Source organism: Salmo salar, chromosome 06 (assembly GCF_965601325.2).
Source record: "Salmo salar chromosome 06, fSalSal1, whole genome shotgun sequence".
NCBI lineage: Eukaryota > Metazoa > Chordata > Actinopteri > Salmoniformes > Salmonidae > Salmo > Salmo salar.
Genome location: NC_138296.1, coordinates 73,576,880 through 73,587,500, shown reverse-complemented (window position 1 = coordinate 73,587,500; position 10,621 = coordinate 73,576,880). Strand labels below are relative to the sequence as shown.

Genomic DNA, 10,621 nt, shown 5'->3' with positions numbered 1-10,621 from the left:
CTATTTGTTTGAAATGCAGATCCGTGCTTACATGCTTGTAAACATACCTACTACTACTGAAGACAATATCATAGCAAAGTGAGAGGCCAAATGCTATGTGTCATCACAACAGTGTTAGAGGTAGCATGACGAGCAGAGAGAGAGGATTCCAGAGCATCTCTGGGTTAGGATTAGAGGTTAGCATCTCTTTGCTCTTTGTTTGTGTGACATACAGGCAGTTGCTGTTCTCATGGGAGACAGTGGGCCTTTATGACTGAAGCATAGCCTTTGTGTCCACACAAAACAACTATTGATGGAGATGCGCAACACACTTCAACAAAACACAACAATACACCAACACATAAGAGAGGCAGGTGTATGGTCCAACTGTGTTTGTGTGTGAGAGAGGGAGAGTTTTAAATTTGTCTGTTACTACGGCGGCGCAAGTGCCAAACGCACGTTAGTTTGCGATTTCAGCATGTAAAAATTGTCTCTCTGGTATTTTCCACCCCATACGCCAGGTTCAGCAATTTACCTAATATCAGCTTGCTTGCGCTGAGGTGGGAGGGGTGGCCATATTTGACGTGTGTCCTTGAAAACAAGTGCAAAAATGACAATTTCATGCAGCGCATATCGGGATTTAAGACCAACGAAAAGCAGGTCTTAGAGGTTGGTAATGGCATGGTGGATTTTGTGAGCGGAGGTGTTACCTAACCTCCTATGACACAAAGTGCCCTTATGCTCATGGAACAAGAGAGGAGATGTGCTGTTTGTGCCGGTAACCCTAGTATTAATAAACATTTGGTTTCATTTGATTAACAACCAAGCACATAGCTTTTTTTACCTACCCAATGGATTCGCAAAGTAGCCAAGCCTATTAATAAAGAGTTTGATTCGTGAGTCTGCTTTGAAATACATCTTAATCACCATAGCTTTATTCAAATATCAAGTTTGGGAGCAGCAAAACCGTGAGCGGACATCCCCTTCTTCTATGTATGTATTGTGTAATCCTACATCATTTTAGCCCGCTCCTGTTTTGGACGTGCATAACAACCACTCCATGTAAGCTACATGTGCCCATGTGCCCATCATGAAACGAGAGATGAGATGATGCTGGTGACCCTTGTACTTATTTTCCTGTAACATTCCCCTACCGTAGGCGTGCCTATAGGCTAGAACTACGGCTGGTTCAACAGCAATCTGTTGTTTCTTTTTTATTCTGTCCATTTTATGATAACAAGCTATTTTGAAATATTGTTGTTATTTAATTTGATTAAAAACCAAACTTTTTAGAATGATTCACCGTCCTGTCTTTATGATGATAACATCCAGCTGGCATGCAATGGAATTTCGGAGCCGTCTGCTATTTCTGGAGAAGTGTGAATACGATCTGTAAGATGGTTCCATTATGTTTATCAAACATTATATTTGGGAGTAGTATAACGCTGAGTGGACAATCACTTTATGTTGGATCTTTGTCCAGCTTCTATGAAAAGTTTGGATGTGTGTAAAACCCTGCATTGTCTGAGTTGCCTTAATATTATATGCCCACGGGGAGTGATTATGGTGCCTGTCACTCTATTTAGACATAGCCTATCTAAAACAAGTTGTTGATTCGTTTTGATTAGAATTAGATTCGAATTATAGCCATAATGCAATTTACAGTAGGCCTAACCCCTATATCAGTCTGAATGCTATGTTTAACAATATATCTCCATATTGAAGTCATGCCTTACTTCGAACAATGTGGACTGCAAATATGTTCATCATATTTATCAAAAATGGGATAGGCCTACATTTTATTATTTGGTTTTTGTAGCCAATTTAACAAACTAGACTATAACAGACTAACATTCGAATTGGAGTTGAAGGCAACACAATACATAAAATACTTGAAGCAACCACATATTTAGCCATGGAGCAGGTTCTGATTGGCCAGTGAGGGGTTAAGCCTCCAACTCATTGATTCATCAAAACCCAGCCCTTTCGCGCCATCGCCAGCTACTGTGCCCATATACCCGCAGTGAAAATAGAGTCCACTGTGAGAAATAGAGAAATAAAAAAAGAATGCCAATTGGTGGGAATGAAAGGGACAAAGAGGAGATATATAAAGAAAGAGACACAGAGATAGGAAAGGTGAGGAGAGGAAAGAAGAGGACAGAGAGAGAAGTGAGAGAGCGAGACAGAGAGACTGAGAAAACAGCCCAACACTCATACCACTACGATGCATCGTGTCTCACCTGGATGTCGACCTGTTTGTCCTGCAACATCCTCTGCAGCTCCACCAGGCTGTCTTTTAGGGAGTGGAGTTTAAAGGTGAGCTGCTCGGCCTCCCCGCGCGTCCCTGCCCGCCCCTCTAGCAGCAGGCTCTCACTGTGGACCGATAGCTCTGACAGGGAGGCCACCTTCTGCTCAATCTCAAACAGCATGTTCTGCAGGGACAGCAGCACACAGTAAGGCCAGCGCAAACAGAGTGACCACCAGAGTGACCACCAGAGTGACCACAACCTGATTCACAACTTGACCGCAGAGTCACTGTTGCAGGGAAGAAAGCTGAGACATGATAGCGAACCCACAACTGATACAGCTAACAAGACCACACTCTTAGGGTAAAATATGTCAATATCAGTAGAGACTCAGAGTGAAACATTAAAAAAGTTCTAATTTGTAGATAAAACTATATTAAATATATTCACGTCACCAAATAACTGATTAAAAACAGTTTTGCAATGAAGGTCTACAGTAGCCTCAACAGCACTCTGTAGGGTAGCACCATGGTGTAGCCAGAAGACAGCTAGCTTCCGTCCTCCTCTGGGTAAATTGACTTCAATACAAAACCTATGAGGCTCATGTTTCTCGCCCACTTCCATAGACTTACACAGTGATTATAACAACTTCCAAAGGACGTCCTCCAAGAGAGCTCTTGCAGCATGGACTGACATGTTTTCCACCCAATCAAATGATCAGATAATTAATCTAGTACCGAAAGCATAAACTACAGCTAGCTAGCAGTGCATAAAATGTAGTGAGAAGGTAACTCAAAGAGAGAGAAAATAGTTGAACGGTTTTCAACAAATTGTACCCGCAAAACACCAGTCTCAACGTCAACAGTGAATAGGCGACTTCGGCATACTGGCCTTCTAGGTAGAGTTGCAAAGAAAAAGCTATATCTCAGACTGGCCAATAAAAAGAAAAGATTAAGATGGGCAAAAGAACACAGACACTGGACAGAGGAACTCTGCCTAGAAGGCCAGCATCCCGGAGTCGCCTCTTCAATGTTGACGTTGAGACTGGTGTTTTGCGGGTACTATTTAATGAAGCTGCCAGTTGAGGACTTGTGAGGCGTCTGTTTCTCAATCTAGACACTCTAATGTACTTGTCCTCTTGCTCAGTTGTGCACCGGGGCCTCCCACTCCTCTTTCTATTCTGGTTAGAACCAGTTTGCTCTGTTCTGTGAAGGGAGTAGTACACAGAGTTGTACAAGATCTTCAGTTTCTTTGCAATTTCTTGCATGGAATAGCCTTAATTTCTCACAACAGGAATAGACTGACGAGTTTCAGAAGAAAGTCCTTTGTTTCTGTCCATTTTGAGCCTGTAATCGAACCCACAAATGCTGATGCTGCAGATACTCAACTAGTCTAAAGAAAGCCAGTTTTATTGCTTCTTTAAATCAGGACAACAGTTTTCAGCTGTGCTAACATAATTGCAAAAGGGTTTTCTAATGATCAATTGGCATTTTAAAATGATAAACTTGGATTAGCTAACACAACGTGCCATTGGAACACAGGAGCGATAGTTGCTGATGATGGGCCTCTGTACGCCTATGTAGATATTCCATAAAAAAATCTGCCGTTTGCAGCTACAATAGTCATTTACAACATTAACAGTCTACAGTGTATTTCTGATCAATTAGATGTTATTTTAATGGACCCAAAATGTTATTTTCTTTTCAAAACAAGGACATTTCTAAGTGACCCCAAACATTTGAACGGTAGTGTATGTTGTAAACGTTCATTCATAGGCTAGGTTGTAGCAGCCTCATGATGGGTATAGTGAACATTTGAGTAACATGTAGTAGCCTAAACCTATCGATGTTACATTGAGCTGGGTTAATGGAATATGAATGACAGTCATCAAATATGCTTTAATAGAAATAAGGCCATGCTCATTAAAAAAAAGAATTGTCCCCTCTCATCTTAAGTGGCATCGATCACCACTGGTCAATATGGTATGGTCAGAAAGGGCAGCTAGAATACTGCTCGCATTAGGGAGCCAGCTCAACTATGGCAGTCAATGATAACCCAATCCCAGGCCAACAAAAAAAGGTGCTATCTAGAACCTAAAAGGGTACTTTGGCTGTCCCCATAGGAGAACCCTTTGAAGAACCCTTTTTGGTTCCAGGTGGAGTCCTTTTGGGTTCTGTGTAGAACCCTTTCTACAGAGGGTTCTACATGCAACCCAAAATGGTTCTACCTTGAACCAAAAAGGGTTCACCTATGAGGACAGTCGAAGAACCGTTTTGGAACCCTTTTTTCTGAGTGTACTGTAACTAACTATACCACAACAACATGGACACAACCCCTTTCTCTATCGCAGGAACATCAACGTCCAATGATAGCTCTCTGTTCCCTTCCTCAAAGAGTTTCTATTGGCCGAGGGCAGTGAATGACAGTCCGTGTTCTGGAAGGTCAGAGGCCTCGTCTCCACATAAAGGCCTTGGCCACTGTTTTCATGAACCCATCAGAAGAGCTACAGCTGCTGCTTCTTGGGCCTGCCTCATACAGTACACATACTGTATGCACACCACGTTCTCTGTCCTCCTTCCCTTTCTCTTTTTCATAATATATACTCTCTACTTCTATCCCTCTTTCTCTCCCTCTCCATCCACGTTCCTCTTCAACCTCTTCCTTCAAATCTCCACGACAACACTTCTCCAATGAGAGGCCCTCCCCTTCCATGTTCAGACCATGGGTGAAAAAGGATAAAAGAGAAAAAAGGGGGGATTTGCATGTTTTTCATTTCACTGAGCGGCCCAGAGACACAGTGGTAGGAGTGGTAATTCCCTACTGACATGGTTCCCTCCACAATAGTCTCCCCAGTGCACCACCTCCTCTCTATTCAGAGGAGAGCTGTGACAGTGTCATTCAGAAGGAGATGTGAATATCTCTCTCTCTCTGTCTCTCTTTCCCCGCCTCCAACTCCCACTCTTAGCCTATCTCTCTCCATTCCTTTTCCTCCTATTCTTTCCTTATCTCTCATTCTCTGAGAGATCCATTTCTCTTTCTCTCCCTTCCTCTCCACTCCTGCCTCCTTTCAAGTAATACCACACACATTTCCATCCCTCACGCTACAACCCCGACCCCCCCAGTCCCCCAGCCCTGCTCCCATTAACTCCAGCAGGGAGCTGTAGGCCCACAGAGGGTTGACCCTGCACAGGCCTAGCCCTTAGACCTGAGCTCCACAGGAGCCATATGTAAACCCTAATCAGCTTATAGTCCTCCCAGCTGCTCTCAGCACACACTTCATTTATGGACTACCTGGGACTGGGCCTCTGAGGTACAGTTATTATTAGGAGCCTGCTCCCATAGAGTTCATTTTAACCACTCTTTTAAGTTTTGAGGCAATACCAGTAACTAACTAACTAAACCTGCAGTTCAAAATGTGTTTGTTCCCTATAGTGGGCACTCTAACAGACCCGTCCTTCAGGGAGAGGTTGGTCCATACCACTAATCTAGGATCAACTTTGTTTACCACACTCCTAGAATGATCCACTAGGACCCCAAAACACAAAACTGTCTCTGGATCAGCTCAACTTCCACTTCCACCACCACACCAACCTGATCAAAGCTGGGGGTGGCATCACCATGGTAACAGTGTGAGTGGGGGTGACATCACCATGGTAACAGTTTGAGAGGGGGACAAAGCAGGGCCCGGAGGACTGGGGGAATGTTTAGGGACCCAGCGGGACGTCCCAAAGCTGGAGGAAGTCAGAGCAGGGAGACAGACCATAATCTTAATATCCCACACAGGGAGAGGGACAAAAAACGAACTAATCTAATTTAGGATGGTCATTCAGTGGGACAATAGCAATAGTGTGACCACTTTATGTCTGCGTCTTGGCTTGTGGACTCTATCAGACTTTATCCATTTCTTTTCTAAAGCAGATTATTTGTCAGAGTTTCAGACCTACATCATTTCACCCAGTAACAATACAACCACTACCTAGGAGAAGAAATATGAGTGGGAATGCAATTCTCTGCAAAATGAGACTCAGAAATTGAATTCAGTACTATTTTTAAGCATCAAAACAGGGGGCTGAGCCGTTTGGATCCAGACCTTGTATGTACTGTGCAATGAAACCCCCAATAACACAACTCCAAAACCCTGACCGCCATATTTCCCGTCCCTATTTTATGACATCATCACCGCCATGCCCCTCACCTGGCAGTCAATCAGCTGCTCCTCCATGTCCATGTCCTCTGGGTGTGGCTGAAGGGCGGAGCTTAGCGTGGCCTTGGTGCTGAGCAACCAATGGTCGAGCTCCTCTGCCTCACTATGGTAACGCTGCAGCGCCTGCTCCTGCCTCTGCTCCTCCAGCTGCTCACTCAGACGCTCCTGTAGGGAGCACCACGACAACCATAACACTTTGTTTCCATGGAAATGGGTCATCTTTACTTTTATTGCCATTTATTGGTTAACTCCCATGTCACTATGACAACCAACTATTTTACAGCAACCACACTCCTTTGCATTAAAACAATTGAATTGTTTCGTATGGTGTTAAGTATCCATCCATTCTTTCTTTATTCATTGTTGATGAGTGTTCCACTCCCACCCACCTCCAATAGCTGCCGTTTCCCAGAGGCCTTCATGCGGATGGTGGCCATCCTCTCTCCCAGGACGGTCAGGGTGGAATGGAGGGCCAGCTGGTCCCCTGGGTCACTGTCACTGTCCAGGCCGTCACACAGCTCTTCACTGAAACACGTCTGCAGGTCCCCAATCTCATCCTGTAGCATCAGGATCTCATCCATCAGGGCCTGGGGGAGACGGGGGAGGAGGGGGAAGGAGGGAGGTTATTTAAACATGTAGTTGGAATACAGTTCAGAGATTACGGAGAGAGTATGACATATTGACATTTTCAGGTTCAGTGAGTTGGCATTTGGTAAAAACCCTACAAGCACTGTGCAGTTGCTGTACTGTTGGCATAGCAACAAGGAACAGCAATGTAGTGTCTGTCCAATCCCTGCATTGGCTAGTGCAAATAAAATCTAAACATTTCTCTCCCTTTCTGCTTTTACATCCCCCTCTCCCCCTCTTTTCCTTTCTATATCTCTGTATTTTCTGACTTTCCGCCTCAACACCCTCCCCCCACTTTCTCTCCTTTCCTAAAGTCCCCATCCCTCTCCCTCTTTCTGTCTATCGCTCTCCCTATCTCTCTCACCTGGTGTGCAGCCATCTGGCTCTCAGGGCTCTTGCGGGACTCTAGGCCCTCATTGAGAGCTCCCTCTATAGACTCCATCTTGGTGGAGATTGACTGGAGGGACTCCTGGTAGTGCTGCTGGCGCTCCAAAGCCTCATACAGAGTCTTCTGCTTCTCACTGATCTACATAGGGAGAGGAGGAGAGGGAGAGAGAAGGAAGGAGAGAGAGAGAGCGGGAGAGAGAGAGGTAGGGGAGGAGAGAGAGGGAAAGAAGGAGAGAGAGAGAGAGGAAGAGAGAGAGAGGGGGGAGGGGAGAGAGAGAGAGGAGGAGAGAGAGAGGCAGAGAGAGAGGGAGAGAGGAAGAGAGAGAGGAGGAGAGAGAGGGAGAGAGAGGGGCGAAAAAAGAGGAAGAGAGCGAGAGAGGAGGAGAGAGAAGGAGAGGGAGAGAGACATATTGTCGTTATTTCATTCATTCATTTTAACAACTGGATAGGTAAATAGGTCTAAAAATAACTCAGAGCAGAGACAGGTCAGTGTTTATACAGTAACGGTTTGTTTATGTTAGTGGATAGCTGTTGAGCTGACGTACCACATTTTTTAGTGTTTCCCAGGAGCGCTGCAGGTCATCCAGGTTGGCATTGGACTCTAGAGAGGGGTCATACAGCTCCTGTAGAGGGGCCCGACTCAGAGGGGCCCGGGCCTATAATACACAACAGATCAGAGTGTGAGAGTGTGGGTTGTTGTTACATTTTTGTATAGCACCTTGCCCTTTCACCCTTTGTATTCTTTCGAGCATGGATTAAATACATTTAAGCTGTCCATTTTTGCATATCGGCCTCCTTCGGTTATTTCCTTTCATGGTCTTTAGTGCGATATACAGTACCAGTCAAAAGTTTGGACACACCTACTCATTCAAGGGTTTTTCTTTATTTTTATTATTTTCTACGTTGTAGAATAATAGTGAAGACATCAAAACTATGAAACATATATATATATATATATGGAATCATGTAGTAACCAAAAAAGTGTTAAACAAATCAAATATATTTTATATTTTAGATTCTTCAAAGTAGCCACTCTTTGCCTTGATGACAGCTTTGCACACTCTTGGCCTTCTCTCAACCAGTTTCATGAGGAATGCTTTTACAACAGTCTTGAAGGAGTTCCCACATATGCTGAGCACTTGTTGGCTGCTTTTCCTTCACTCTGCTACTCATCCCAAACCATCTCATTTGGGTTGAGGTTGGGTGATTGTGGAGGTCAGGTCATCTGATGCAGCACTCCATCACTCTCCTTCTTGGTCAAATAGCCCTTACACAGTCTGGAGGTGTGTTGGGTCATTGTCCTGTTGAAAAACAAATGATAGTCCCACTAAGCTCAAACAAGATGGGATGGCGTATCGCTGCAGAATGCTGTGATAGCCATGCTGGTTAAGTGTGCCTTGAATTCTAAATAAATCACAGACAGTGTCACCAGCAAAGCACCCCCACACCCCCACACCTCCTCCTCCATGCTTCACAGTGGGAACCACACATGCGGAGATCATCCGTTTACCTACTCTGCGTCTCACCAAGACATGGCGGTTGGAACCAAAAATCTCACATTTGGACTCATCAGACCAAAGGACATATTTCCACCGGTCTAATGTCCATTGTTCGTGTTTCTTGGCCCAGCAAGTCTCTTCGTATTATTGGTGTCCTTTAGTAGAGGTTTCTTTGCAGCAATTCGACCATGAACGCCTGATTCACGCATTCTCCTCTGAACAGTTGATGTTGAGATGTCTGTTACTTGAACTCTGTGAAGCATTTATTTGGTCAGCAATCTGAGGTGCAGTTAACTCTAATGAACTCTGGGTCTTCCTTCCTGTGGTGGTCCTCATGAGAGCCAGTTTCATCATAGTGCTTGATGGTTTTGCGACTGCACTTGAAGAAACTTTCAAAGTTCTTGAAATTTTCCACATTGACTGACCTTCATGTCTTAAAGTAATGATGGACTGTTGTTTCTCTTTGCTTATTTGAGCTGTTCTTGCCATAATATGGACTTGGTATTTTACCAAATAGGGCTATATTCTGTACACCACCCCTACCTAGTAACAACACAACTGATTGGCTCAAACACATTAAAACCTCTTTGGGCTAGGGGGGAGTATTTTCACATCCGGATGAAAAGCGTGCCCAAAGTAAACTGCCTGCTCCTCAGGCCCAGAAGCTAGGATATGCATATTATTAGTAGATTTGGATAGAAAACACTCTGAAGTTTCTAAAACTGTTTGAATAGTGTCTGTGAGTATAACATAACTGATTTGGCAGGCGAAACCCCTGCCAAATCAGATGTCAACAGTCTTTAGAAATTGGTTGATGTTTTTCCTTTGAGAATTGAATAAGTAGCCCTGTTATTTTCATGTGTCACTCCAGGTGCACTCTAATGTTTTGGTGCGCACGACCTGGAACGTGCTTCACTTTGTTTCCGGTATTGAGCACAGTATTTCCCGTCTTAAATTTTATTTACGTTTTAGGATACATACATTTGGATTAGGAATGTTGTTTGAAATGTTTGGACAAAGTTTACAGGTAAAGTATTAGATACTTTGTAGGCATGTTGGGCGAGTTGGAACCGGTGTTTTCTGAATCAAACGCGCCAAATAAATTGACATTTTGGGGATATAAAGAAGCAAATTATTTAACAAAAGGACCTTTTGTGATATTTATGGGACATTTTGGAGTGCCAACAGAAGAAGATCTTCAAAGGTAAGGCATGAATTATATCGTTATTTCTGACTTGTGTAGCACCTGCCTGGTTGAAATCTGATTTTCATGTGTTGGTATGCTGGGCGCTGTCCTCAGATAATCGCATGGTCTGCTTTCGCCATCAAGCCTTTTTGAAATCTGACACTGTGGCTGGATTAACAAGAAGTTCATCTTTAAACCGATGTATAACACTTGTATGCTTTTTCAATTCTTATTATGAGTATTTTTGTTTTTGAATTTGGTGCGCTGCAATTTCACTGGGTGTTGTCAAATCGATCCCGCTAAAGGGATTGGCGCGTGAAGGGATCCATAAGAAGTTAAGGAAAGAAATTCCACAAATTAACTTTTAACAAGGCATACCTGTTAATTGAAATGCATTCCAGGTGACTACCTCATGAAGCTGGTTGAGAGAATGCCAAGAGTGTGCAAAGCTGTCATCAATACAAAGGGTGGCTACTTTGAAGAATCTCAAATA

General features: G+C 43.8%; 1 protein-coding gene across 1 annotated transcript in view; it reads right to left on the bottom strand.

Moving 5' to 3' along the window:
- Window positions 1-10,621, bottom strand: part of syne1a (spectrin repeat containing, nuclear envelope 1a) — a 205,172-nt gene that overhangs the window by 52,775 nt on the left and 141,776 nt on the right. The window contains exons 94-98 of the mRNA XM_082976172.1: window positions 7,989-8,099; window positions 7,421-7,582; window positions 6,819-7,016; window positions 6,421-6,594; window positions 2,220-2,411 (exon numbers count right to left, since the gene is read on the bottom strand). Of these exons, the coding sequence (XP_082832298.1) occupies window positions 2,220-2,411; window positions 6,421-6,594; window positions 6,819-7,016; window positions 7,421-7,582; window positions 7,989-8,099 (837 nt within the window). The remainder of the gene's footprint in view (window positions 1-2,219; window positions 2,412-6,420; window positions 6,595-6,818; window positions 7,017-7,420; window positions 7,583-7,988; window positions 8,100-10,621) is intronic.